Here is a 13392-nt window from a genome sequence, read left to right on the forward strand (position 1 = left end):
TGCTAAAGGGGGAAAAATTTGTGAAGAAAATGTATTCTTACTTTTTTGCCATTTGGCCCGGTAATTGTTATTTGATACACACAAAGAGCGAAAAGTTGTATTATTTCGCTTTTGGCACATTTGCCAAGCCAAACAAACTGCAAAGGGAAAACTTAAAAAGGAAAACGATACATTTGAACGAGTGTTTTCTATTAAAGCCAAGACGGGGCCATAAGCGAAATTCAATTAAAAACTTTAAAAGCCGCCCAACAATTTCCAACTGCAATTAGATGAGAGAAAACACACACAGAAAGTCCTGATTGCATTCAAAACGAGATACGGTTGCAATATATACGGATACATGAACGCAGCTGAGATACAAAAACTTCGCTTTGGCAAACTTTTAGCTATTATGTAACAAAACGCAGATGAAGGCTGGCAAATTGCAATCCATACGCCCTGCTCGCCATTTGCTCAGCCATCTGGCCCTTATGGCATAAAAAAGGAGTTCCATTTCCTTTCTAATACAGGAAACTTAAGCAGTCCGAGTGTGCTTCGCAATTATTTATTTTATAAATACAGTTCTAATGCCTAACATTATAGCAATTTTATTTAATTTCAAACTTTGGTTGGTAGAAGCAAACTTTAACTCGTAGTCTTATAAAAGAGCATGTCCTTTTTGTTGATATGCCATCCATGGGACTTCTAGGGAGTTCATTTAATTAGGAACTTTACACAAACACTCAGTACAACTTTAGATGAAAAGATGCAGGAGCAGTTGTTTATGATGATAAAGATGCATAAAGTTATCAAAGTTGTTGAGCTAGATAAAAACTTGTGAGATAAACATAATGGTGTTTCCTAATAGAAAAATAAGCACACAACTTTGCCATTAGCGTCAGTTTTCGAAGAGTTGAGCGCTTAAATTAACTAATAAACAATTATTTACAAGCAAATTTCAGATTTAGACTTATAAAAGCTTCAAGATAAATTGATAGGATTTGTATTATTTAATTCGATAAATTTGTTAGTTGTCATAGTCTCATAAACTGTAATGGACACATTGGCAGATTTTTATTAAACTGACAGCTTTTGCCACTTGATCATACTGAATCATAGATAAAAATTGTGTTTTCCCGAATTTTTTAATGGCGATTTGAAAGCTTCGAAGTGAAATATAATCATATGGCAGCCACGGATTTCCACTCGTGAATGTTTTAAAGTCCCAAAACGGATATGGGTTGGAAAATGGTGCGTTATTTATATGATTGTTCGATTTGTTTGCCTTTCAACTCTTCATTTGGTCATTTGTTATATACGCCAGATCGGATTTATGTTGCCGCTGTCGAGGGTTTCATTATTATTTGTTTCCCGGGACCGTTTCATTCGCAACTTTGCGGCATTTGGCATTTGCATTTTTATGGCAACACTTTCAGGGGCCGCAATTATTTCCCCATCTCGAGTCCTGCGAACCGAGAATTTTATTGCCCCTGCATCCGCTGCCTCGTGCGAGGACCTTTATCTCCTTTTTTCCGGGCTGCGGCTGCTGTTTGGTTCAAGTCGAGGCATCGACAGTCATTTGGCAGATATATTGCAGTCACAACATCGCATATAACACATCAATATCCGGCACGGCCACGCCCACCCACACATTCCGCCCCCAGCCGACGATTTGCACATAAACAGAAGCAATAAGCGGGCGAAGGACGAAGGACATAGGACGAGAGCAAATTGAAAACGACAAAACAAAACTGAAATGTGGCCCAAGTTTGGGGAAAATGTAGGTTGGTGGTGCACTGCGGAAATCGAGCAGAATGTTCTACATAATTTCAGACATATTCTGAACAAAATGTACCAAATAGTAGTACATTGTATTTGCTAACTTACGAACATTTCTATTGGCTATTTTACTGAAAATATATTGGGCTACTGTTAAAGATTCCTACTGTAATTTTATTTATTTTAAATTATTATGAATTCCACACATTTGAAATGCCTGCAATACCATTTTTACTTCGGTATGTACCGAGTAACGAATATTTGCTGTACCGGATATCCGGTTTTCCAGCATGTGACGGAAGTTGCTGCGCCCCTCGCACCCACTGGAGAATTCGAGATGGCCCCCTGAAAACTTTCCCTTCATTTTGAAGCTTGTTTTTTGCTTATTTTATTACTTTTTGCCCCTTCTGGCGAAGTGTTGTACGGCCTGCACAAGATCTTAATTTCGATATTGATGTCAAATTGTCGCGCGGTTTAATTAAAAATATCCACAGAGTGCAGCAAAAGTGAAACAGAAACAAGGGAAACCCAGTGCAGTTTCCCAATTGTTGGTGCGCTTTTGTGGCTTTTCTCTTCGCTCACTTTTTATTTTATAGCGCATTTCTGCATTGTGTTGCTGCCCCACAATTGCCGAGTGGCTCGATTTGGGGACCAACACGTTGTCAACTGGTCCGTAGTTTCATTGTGGCCCTAGGCCTCAAAAAGTCAGCGCTTGTCCTGCAAGATTTAACTTGAAATTCATAAAAGTACGATAGACATACTATTAAATTGTTGCCTTTGAAATTCAGCAGGAATTCCGTTTTTAATAAACATTAATTAATGTATTTACGAGAACATGTGTATTGAGTCATTTGATTTACGTCCGTTGGCTGACCGCAAAATTCTTTCAGCAGATGTCTGACCCACATGTAACTTTCATAAATAAATCCGCATGGAAGTTTCCAATTTCATCAATGCCATTTGAGTTCATCACCGCAGCACTGCAGCAATCGGTGATTTTTTCACTCATCATTTCCGCCACCGAAAGTCCAGCATACATTATTGATTATAATTTAAAATTTATTTTGCCTGCATGCCAGGACGACTACTATGATCATGATGAGGATGAGGATGTTGCCAATTGTTCTCCACTCCACTTTCCATTCTGTCCGACATTTTCGACGCCAATTCGCTTTGATGGCTAATGAATGATGCAGGGTTTCAATTGTGGATGCTATCAAATATTTATGAATTAAATGGAAAATCATCAAACGGATAAGCCCATCGGTGCGGTGGAGGCTGTAAAGGAGCATCCCTTTTGATTGTTGCCAGAACAACAGCAAAGTGGGATAATTGGAATGAAAAGTGTTGCCGGAGAAACGAAGCCCCGAAATAGAAGTACTTGCCGTTCGATAGGTGTGTACATAATTGAATTATTTTCAGTTTAGCAATGTAGAAACTTATCCAAAAGCTTGGCCAATATAATTAAGCGAGCGAAAATTGAAATACGCAACGTGCAGTCAGCGCAGTATAATCCAAAATAGTCCCCCAAAAATATTCACACAAACTACAAACTTGGCGCAAACTTTGTAAGTAGCCCAGGACGAAAAGGACTTTGCAAGCAGCAGGATGCTGAAGTAACTTCCTTTTCGGCTTGTCGGTGCGCCTTAGTTGGTTTAACTAGTAATTGCAGTTTGCAGGGGGGCGAAAAGGCGAAAATTGCCCCAAAAATGTGGCGGCAAGAAAATGAGTTCGCTGAGGGAAACTGGCGGACTCATAGCCTCCGACCTCGGAAAACACCACTCAAGTTTATGTTGGTACTTCGCGAGGGAATTAAGTTTCCTGGACTATCCTATAGCATGTACCAGAAATCACTACTATAAGCTAAAGTCGCTATCTTTATTCCGCGTTCCAAATGTTTTGACAGCGACTTCGCCATATTTCACATTTCCAATCCCTTTCGAGCAATTGATTCGATACCATATTCCTGGCTCGTAAAACGTTTGGCCAAAACAACACGGAGCTGGGCGAATGTGTTTGGATTGTCTCTAGGAAAAGTTTTGAGCTGTAAATAAAATATATAACCATTTGGCACACTAACAGTATGTGAAATGGAAATCGTGCCAAGCGGGGTCAGAATCTGACTTTATGTGTGCTTTTTCCCACATTTTTCCCTGCAGTCGCTTCAACCAAAAAGCAGCGTACGTGGACCAGAAAACGGAAAAAACAATTTCCTCGCTCGGAACTGGCTTTAGTTGACCCAATAATGGCACAACAAAATAGAATCCCTTTGCCAATCTATGCATAGTTGTTCCTGTCCCTCTTGTCCTCCACTTTTCGGCTCTTGGCTCCTAACCTTTGAGGATGTTGCAGATGCGAGTTGCGAGTTGCCGTTGAGAGCATGTGGCCTGGGTCATTAAAATCATATGCTGCTCTGGTCAAAAACTGGCGATTTGCTGGCAATCTGATAAAGTTGACTAGCAGCCAGTCCTGAAAGAAATGGAAACACTCACGCACACTCCTGGCCGGAAAGGGAATCCCGAAGGAACCGGATGTAGACAGGATACCCTGTAAAATTTAAGCAAATTAGTGGTAATTATTCAAGCATCCACTTTTACACAAGCTTATGGATTCAAGTGTATCCCAACCGCACTACTGTTAATTATAGTATCTACTATCTTGATGAATAGGCTCAAGTTGCCTCACAATCCCAATCGACCCGACATCCTTCTAGAGTAGCGTTTATTGTAATAGCTGGGCTTTGTTAGAAAGTTTCCAATATCTGTTCAGCACATACAGCCGAGGGCAAGTAAGTGGAGACCGGCATTATGTTTGTGCCCCATTTTGTGGAGGCCTCCTTGCTCTCTTTCCGCCATTTGTGGGCGAGGGCGGTGGGTGGTGGGTGGTGAACTTGGTACCCTGTGGCGTGCATTGAGTTTCATGACGTCATTAGCGTTAATGGCTGTCCGTGTGCATTATGCAGCAGTTTAAATATTCGCTCTGAATTCATTTTTTGTTTAATGAAAAGTTACACGAGCTGCAAATGAGCAGCGACTTGCATTGCAAATAATGAGCCACAAAGTGTTTGCCATTAAATTTGCGGTCCCATGATGGTAATGAGGTGATGTGGGTGTAATGTGGGGTTCGCTACGGCCTTTCATCGAATAGTTGAAAGGATTTGGCCCGTTGTCATGGCGGCTTTTGTTTCACGTTGTTAGTCAAGTCAAGATAAGGGATTAAGTTCTTCGTGGCTTTCTGCAAGCCTCTCGATTTTCCCTACTCGCTCTTATCAGCACCGAACTTCTGGATTTCGGCTAGTCATTAATGAGGCGATGACACGTATGGGGTGTGTGATTTTTGAGGGGGTAAATATCCATGACGTTGCCATGGCAGTAGGATATCATCATGAATTTAAGGTGAGCCGCAGCAGTCTGGAAGGCTCTTTGAATTTGTTAGGAGATACATGGGGACTTGATGATTTAAATGTGTATTCTAATATTGAAGATATCCTATTTACATGATTAGATTACCAAGAATTAGCAGGATATGTATTGTTTGTGCTTTTTATTCCCTTTGCTAGTAGAGTAAAAGGATATTCTAGATTCAATGAAAAGTGTGTAAGAGGTAGGAGTAAGCGTTTCCAACAGTATAAGGTATTCATATGCTTCATCACTAGATGCCAGTCTGTCCGTTGTCGCAGATAGGTAAAATATTATTTTAATACTAACATCTAGAATAACGATAAAAATAAAAACATAAGTACGATTTTGACACCTTTCCCATTGGCATTAAACACCTCGCTGTGCGGACATCGCGATGCTCACTTCATTTCAGATCTATTCCTAGTATTTTATAACCCTTTCATACTTAAGTCCTTTTCCCCGCTAGATGTTGCAGCTGAAAATGGGTGCAATACCCCTTAATGTATGGCCCACTTGTGCTTCGCACAAAAAACCAACTTGCAAGAGCTTAGTCAGCGCTTACACGCAAAACTCGCACACATCAGCCAGTCATGGAATAGCGTAAATATATCTATATGCGCACATGTATATATTCTCCGCATATATGTAAGTATGCCTTTTTGTTGTCTGAATTCAACGAGGCATGCAAAATGCCACCGAAATGAAATGTGCAAACAACCACGCCGAAACAGGAGCAGCGGCTAGTTGGCCAACGGCTTTAGTTTTAAATTATTCTGCGCAATTTTATTCCAGAGCGTGTTCGCCTTCCCAAAAGGTGTTAATCAAATGGCCAGTATGTCCTGCATGATAAATGTCCAGGCGGGAAAACACATTGGGAGCAGGGTGTGGCCAAATCCCTGAGGCTTTTCCCTTCTGCGCGAAGTTTTTCCTAGGGCAGAGTAATTTTCAAATTTCGTATCTTCTTGCTCATGTGTAATGCTAACCTTATATTAGTAAATTTGAGTTCAAACGAATAGCTCTTCACAGACTTGGCAGAAATGGAAAATACCTAAGTAGAATTAGTTACATTTCCAGCTACTTAAACTTAAATTGCAAGTCTGATGATGTTGCCTGAATTTCCACTGCTCATCGGCAATTGAGCTAGTTCCCCAAATGGCACTCAAATTCCCGCCATATTAAAAGTTGCGGCTTGGCCTTGTTCTGCGGTTAAGCCCGAGCCCTATGCCACATGCCCCGAAAAGTATGCCACGTTGTTGCCGTTGCAAGTCTCGCCTCTTACGCTTTTTTGCTGCCTGCATTTTATGGCTCTGCTGCACAGTTAGTATGCGTGTGTGTGTGTGTGAGTGAGATGCAGAGTGTGTGCGAAAGAGAGCGCAGCAGAGTAATTGTTACATGCATTCGAGTTGACTTGCTGCGGTCTATCTGCAGCACCCCCCGTCCGCTTCCCTCGGCCCATATGCATTGGCAATTTAATGCCACGACAATGCCGTATTATTAGTTATCCTTGCCGCACGTCCCCCGCCTCCTGCCACGCCCCCTGTGAAACCGAGTTGTGCATAATAAATTAACCGGCCGGTTCGAGTTTTGCTCATTAAAGCGCATTTGTATTTAGTTGTGCATAAAACATTAAGCGAAAATGAGCCAACGTGACCAGGACGAAACTCATGTCCTTCCCAAATGCCCATGTGTGCGTGTCGAGAGTGCATGTGTGTGTGTAATGCTCTAGGTGTGCGTGCGTATGCGTAATTACACTGGCTGCTCACTCGAATCGAATTCATTTCAATTCACATTTAGACGACCAAGTGAGAACATCGCCATCGAACGTGGAATTTGACCCGCTCCTGGGAAATCACCTGTAATTATGTGATTAAAACGCTCTCGGCTCGTGGGCCTAGTATTGATTTTAAATTGAATAAACTTGTAATTAACTGAATGGCCTTCCACTACGCCCACTGCACATGTGGCGTGGATTTTGACAGAATTGGAGCAAAGTGTGCGGACATTCAGTGAAATTCCGAGTAGGAATCATTGAATAAATAGTATCCTAGCGCTATCAATATTCATTTCATACTAGGAATTTTCTAAAATGTTATAAAATTCTTTGCACATTTCACAGAACAAATCATCCCACATATTATAGTCCAAAATGGAAAAATAAACATAACCATACGTTATCTCCTTTTTAGGCAAAAAAAAGACCTTCATGTATAGAAAAGGAAGGCCTAAAATATTATGATAAACTTTATTACTCCAATCCTCTATTATATGCTTGAAAACGCAATTTATTTGCTAAATACCGCAGGGGAGGGGGAAATGACCTTAGAGAGCCACATTTTCTTCCGCCCTGTCACATTTGCTTAGGCCTCCTGCAGGAAAACAATTTAAACTTTCATTACAGTCAACACATTTTGCCCTTCTTTTCGGCCCTCTCACACATTTGGCCACTTGAGCGACACTCATTCATAAATGCGAGACTCTCCATGGGAGTGCGAGTGGGGCCATTTTCCAGCTGCTTCACATCCTTGAGCTCCCCTTCTTCCTGGGACTTCGGACTACATCTTTTCATCCCTTTCGGAATGTAGAGTACTCTTTAATAGGGGGTACAAACGATGTCTGGAAAATTTGAACACTCATTATATGATTTATAATTATATTGCAAGAATCTTCACTAAGTAATGAAATGATCTATAATACTGATAAGTACATTCCAATTTAAATTGCTCTTTTTCCGTATTTATTTAACTAAAACTAAAGGCCAAGTGTATTTAACACAACTCTAAGCTGCAGGGACTTGCCTTCCATTTGCTTGTGAGAAATTTTCAGGATTTTTGCGGCGTCTTCTGTAGTTGTAGTGGTGTTGAGTAATTTCCAGCAACATCTGTGGCCAGCCCCCGCGTTTCCGCATCCTTTGCACCCTTCTGCGACTTCCGTTTCCGCTTTCGCCCTCTTATCATTATTGCTCATCAAGCGTTTCTAATGAAGTCGTAAAAATTGAAAACTTTCAAGGCATGTGAGCGCGTCCTTTATCTCCTACCCCGCCCATCGGCATGTCCTTTTCGTGGCGTTGCGGCTTATGTGTTTTGCTTTATTGCCTCTCCTTATTTTGGTACAGTTTTCCGCGCCCGTCATTTTAGCTGGGCACTTTTTATGAGTCTGCCGCCGTTAAACGTTTATTTTTCTGCGGTTTTCCTCGGCTTCTTTTGGATTTCTTTGTATGTTTTCCGCATTTGTTGTGCAAACTCACATAATCAGCTTTAAGCACTCCACGCCGGCAGCTTTATAAGCTGGCACACGCCAGCAAATATTTACTGGCAAACTCGGTTTGTTTGCTTGTTTGTTCGGTCTCGACCGCTCTCGATTTAATGCTAATTTGGTGTTTCGACTCGTAAATAATTACAATTGCACATGGACAAACATGAGCCCCAGGAATTGTTTAATTTCTGTTTGGCTGAAACATCCATCTGTGCTGGTTTTGCAAACACTAAAATAATTATTCTCATTTTAGGTGTCAATTTACATTTTGCAATGCATTTTGCCTGAGCATTTGTGAATTTGTATTCGGTCGATTAGTCACAAAACTGAAGCATAGAAATGAAAATTGGAACTCGTCTGCCTGAGATATTTTTGTCTGAGAAAATGTCACTTTTTGGTAAAATTTTTCGAAATTAATTTGACTAAATTGTAAGTTTCCGATCTCGGATATTTCCCTACCGTCCTTCAGAATGGTGTGCCGCTTCAATCCCTTTTACATTGGACCAGCTCCACCCAGCTGCTGCACGGACTTGAAGTCCGATTGCGATTGCCCACCGTGCTCACCGGATACAGGGTATCAGGAGCCTCGACCCGTTCACGAGGAGTGCAACCCGGGTGTGTCGAAAAAGGAGACCAAGGAGAGCAAGTGCAATCCTCCTTGCAAAGAAGCCCCCAAAAAGGAAAAGAAGGAGAAGAAGTCCGAGAATAAAGATGCCAAGAAAACTAAATAAAATTGATTTTTGCTAGAAATTGTTATTATTAAAATTTTTAATATATCCTATCCTTTTTTAAACACAAAATGGAAGCGTGGTGGATACGCATGAGCATCAAACTTGGCTTGTTAAAATTCAATTACAAGCAGCTCGCAGCTACAAACATGGAATCCATTTATGCACCATATCAAATCAAAGTCACCGCAAAAGTATATTTTCAAATTGAATTCTCCCATAAGAGAAAGGCAGAAACGTGAAGAAGCGGTCATAAAAACTCAATAAACGGCAATAAAATACGTATATAAAAATATGCCAAAGCAGACTTCAAACAATTTTCTCGGGCTAACGTTTTCTCTCCAAACGAATTTTCATCTCCTTCCTGATTTTCCCGGTCTGGCAGCGATTGCACGTCCTTTGGCTCCTGGAGGCTGACTAATTTCATTTGCCACCCCCTTTTGAAGGAGCTGGAAAAGTGAGGGAGCTTGTAATTGATTTCATTAAATCATTTGCCCAGCGAAGAAGAATGAAAATTGTTAGACAATGGGAAATTACTAAATTAGACTCGTTTTTTACAATTCATTCGCCATCTTTGATGTGCACTAAAAGTTATGGCATGTGTAGCAAACTTTCCCAGCTTTTCCATTTCCAATTTGCATTTTTCTTCTGCATTTGCTCAGTTATTTGCTTGCGGCTGCTCAGTCATAAGCAATTTTTCTTCGCCCATTTCCGTTGAAAAATGAAAAGCGGGAAATTGATAGTTGTTTAGTGATGTTTAGTTTGTCCTAGGGATTCAGATTGATGATATAAATAACTTTCATCTTTTTCTGATCAAAATGTTTTAAAAACGTCATAAATTTCCTAAAAGGAACTGGTAAATGTTTCTATTATTTTTATTAAATCATGCATCTTAAAGACTTACTTATATTTCTTTCCATTAGTGAGCTGACTTCTATCTCCCAGAATTTGTGCTCCCATTTCGTGGCTCATGTGTCACCGGCATTGTTATCCTTTCCCTTCGCTTTGAAAATGGAATACGAATTTTTCGGTGCTCGTCCTGGCAGTGATAGCATCTCCGAAAAGTGCGGAGAGGAGCTTCTCCGTCTCCCGTTTTCTACTGCCTTCGTTTGAGCACTGGGCCATATCCACTTGGCCCCCTTCGACGTCTTGGCCATTTATATATGCATACCGATGCAAATGCTGGCTGGGCTTCATTTATCACTGGCGCTGACTTTTATGCAAACCATAACTTCTGGGATGCGTCTGGGGCGGACATTGATTTGACTGGCGGATCGAGGCTCTTCGCTGCCGACTTTGATTGGCCCGGATTGATGACTTCTGTTTGCCACGTTTTATTTCCATTAATTAGACTTGTAATTGGCATCAGGTGTCGTTTTTGTTGCCATTGCCGTTGCCGCCCATCTCATTGTTGATGCCTTAACCCGCCTTGTATTTACTGGCAATTGTGGCTAACGATTTATTTGCATACAATCATGCAATTCGACTCAACTGCTGCTGAACTAAGGGGGCTTAGTCGAGTATTTGCTCTCCAAGTAGCTAATTAGTTGAGCAAATTTGCAGTGCTTGATTGTGGGGGTGGGGCAGATCCTTGGTCCAAGGGATATGGTTTGTGGCACTCGGATTGATTTCAATCAATACATTTACTTGCAATTAAAGCTGGTTCTTTTGTTGCAAGTATTGGCTTGCCTTCGATAATATACTTGCAACACAAATGTAACTTTAGTGAGACACTCTACAACCTGCATAGTTAATAGAAACCTTCTTATAGTTCCATCATGATTATTTGTTTGCCAACTGTTTCCCCCAAATCGGAGATTCGTTTTACTATCCTCGTTACTTATGCATATGACAGTCGACAGCGGATGGAGTATAAGAAAAATAAATAAAATAAAATATTAAATGCCACTATAAATTTGCCCAGTCCCAACTATAAATAGCTGTCGAGCCACTTGAAGCAACACTCGCAAATTATGTATACGCGCCGTTGGCCTTCCTGCGGCGCTGAGTGGGTGGATGGGTGTTGGTGGATTGTGCGATGGTGCTGCTGTGGCAGCTGTGGCTCGGACCAAGGACAAACATTTCGGCAGTGTTATTCCTGCTCGTGCGTGTGTTAATGCCAACACGTCGCGCTGTGTTTGCGTCTTCATGCTTTCCAATTAAGTCGAGGAGATAAAACAAAAGCTAGAACAAAGGTGGAAAGCCGGGCGAAAGTAGAGTTTCCCCTCGAAATGCGGTACAATGCCGTCGACTCGGCTCTCAGTTTTGGTTTTGTTTGTTGTCCTTTGCTGCCTGTCAAAACAACTTTAGTTGGAGCCATCATGCGTGGCAGCGAGCCAAAAACATTGCCTGCCTTTGGACGCATTCCGAGTAGTTAACTTTCGGAGATGGCGAATAGCAAATGGAAATCGATTGAATCACTGACGTTGTTCGGCGGCATAGATACCCCATACACACATAATTAAGCAGCTTATGTAAGAGATTGTTAATAACGGCTGAGAATGAGGGAAGGGCAGCCACACTGTGACTATTTCACTGACCATACATCGATGAAACTATCTAATAGTAGTATGGCTTTGAAATAAAGTAAAAGGCCCGTACCAATTTCATCCCCAAATTAATCAGAGTTGACAATGAATCCATTGCTCGAGATAATACCCCCGAATTTCGAAGGCCCAATCACATTGTATATGCTCCACCCCCTCAAGTGACTTAATTATGTGAAAAATAATATGTTTTCTGCGCCTACGCACTCATTTAATGCTCATTAAATATTAATGAATATTGTTGATAGGGGAAATATTTGTTTTTCATGAGATTTTTTCCGTTGATGAGTCTGCGTCCTTGGGGATTCGATGATGTTTACCAGAGCAAAGTGAAAAGTAAATGATGTACTTAAAAGTTAAGTACTCGTTCAGATGTAAAAGCTGTGTTTTTCTTCCAACAACATTTTCATCAGCCAAAAATAAGTTCAATTAATCATGAAGTGAAAAATAAAACCATCTTATTGTAATTTGACTTCTGATGGGCCATACTCAATAGGCAAATAAAAGAACCAAATTAAGCTAAGCGGATTTAGATATCGATTACGCAATCATACACACACACACATACAAAGGCGGAGAAAGCGAAAGAGAAATTTGATTCGCTGCGTTGCCAATTTTGTCCCAACGGTTGTCAAACTTTTTGTGCCAGTTTTAAATTAAAGCTGATTTATGTGTTCTGTTTTCCTACCCTGTAAATGCCAGAAATGTCATAGTGACATTTATAATTAAAGTCTAAATTTTAGTTAATTTTTATAAGATCCAAGCATAATTGACATCCAAATAAAACATCGAAGTGAAGTGTCATTTTGAGTACTTTACTTGATAACAATAGAGCATTTTGTGGGCGCATACTAGTTTCATTTGGTTTAGGGAAATTCTTACAATGTCCTGATGTCAGAAAAGCTGACTTTGTAATCCGCTTATGTGCGCAAATTTGGTGCGAACATTGAATAATCACTCACGCCGACAACAGGCAACAATAATAAATAAGTCATTTGCATATCTTCCCAGGACGAAAAGGCGAGATTGGGAAAAGGTCTGTTTATTTTGAAGAATAAAACGAAGTAGGTAGACATTAATTATGGAAACCTTTTAATTGCATTATTAATATGCATTTATTTAAAATATCTGCTTAGTTGTGTAGTCAGTTTGACTAGAAATCATCCAAAAACATTTTTCCAAAAATTCGTTTTTGTTAATTTTTTGTTATAAAAGCATCGGTTTTTTGGGCAAAAGTAAAAGTAAAGTTGGTCAAAAGTGGAATGTCATACCGCGTTGAACTCGTAACGAAATTCCAAATCCGTTGGCATTCAAAATTTGAAAATCGAAATTTTACCAATTTTTCGCAAAATTTAATGATGTAACCCCTTATAAAAAATGAAAAAATGGCCAAAAAATTAAATTTTCAAAAGCTTTAAAAAAGTGATGGTGTTTGTTTATTGGGGTTTTCTGCTACACAAAACAGTCTGTCATATATCTTTTTGACTTATAATGCCTGAGTTATAGCTAAAAACCTCAAAAAACACATATTTCTGCAGTCCAGTGAAGAGTTAAGATATTTAAAGACTCCACTTCCCCTTTTCAAGCTCATTGTGATGGGTTTTTAACCCTGCAAGCCTGTGTTGCAACATGTCAACTGATTATCAAAAGAGGGCAGATAGCAAAGGTACTATATGTGTGCTCCTCGGTTATTAACATGCCGCGTAA

The 13392-nt window shown here is 40.3% G+C and overlaps 1 protein-coding gene across 1 annotated transcript; it reads left to right on the top strand.

Annotated features, from left to right (window-relative positions):
- The first annotated feature begins 8732 nt into the window (after positions 1–8732).
- Positions 8733–9385, top strand: LOC6730859. Its single transcript, XM_002077987.3, has one exon. The coding sequence runs from the start codon at positions 8882–8884 to the stop codon at positions 9140–9142; it is 261 nt and encodes an 86-aa protein (XP_002078023.1). The 5' UTR covers positions 8733–8881; the 3' UTR covers positions 9143–9385.
- The last annotated feature ends 4007 nt before the right edge of the window (positions 9386–13392 follow it).

This window comes from Drosophila simulans, chromosome 2L, assembly GCF_016746395.2.
Source record: "Drosophila simulans strain w501 chromosome 2L, Prin_Dsim_3.1, whole genome shotgun sequence".
Taxonomy (NCBI): Eukaryota; Metazoa; Arthropoda; class Insecta; order Diptera; family Drosophilidae; genus Drosophila; species Drosophila simulans.

What these genes read in the sequence shown, in the direction of transcription:
- LOC6730859 (XM_002077987.3), top strand. Translation starts at nt 8,882, where the DNA reads ATGGTGTGCCGCTTCAATCCCTTTTACATTGGACCAGCTCCACCCAGC.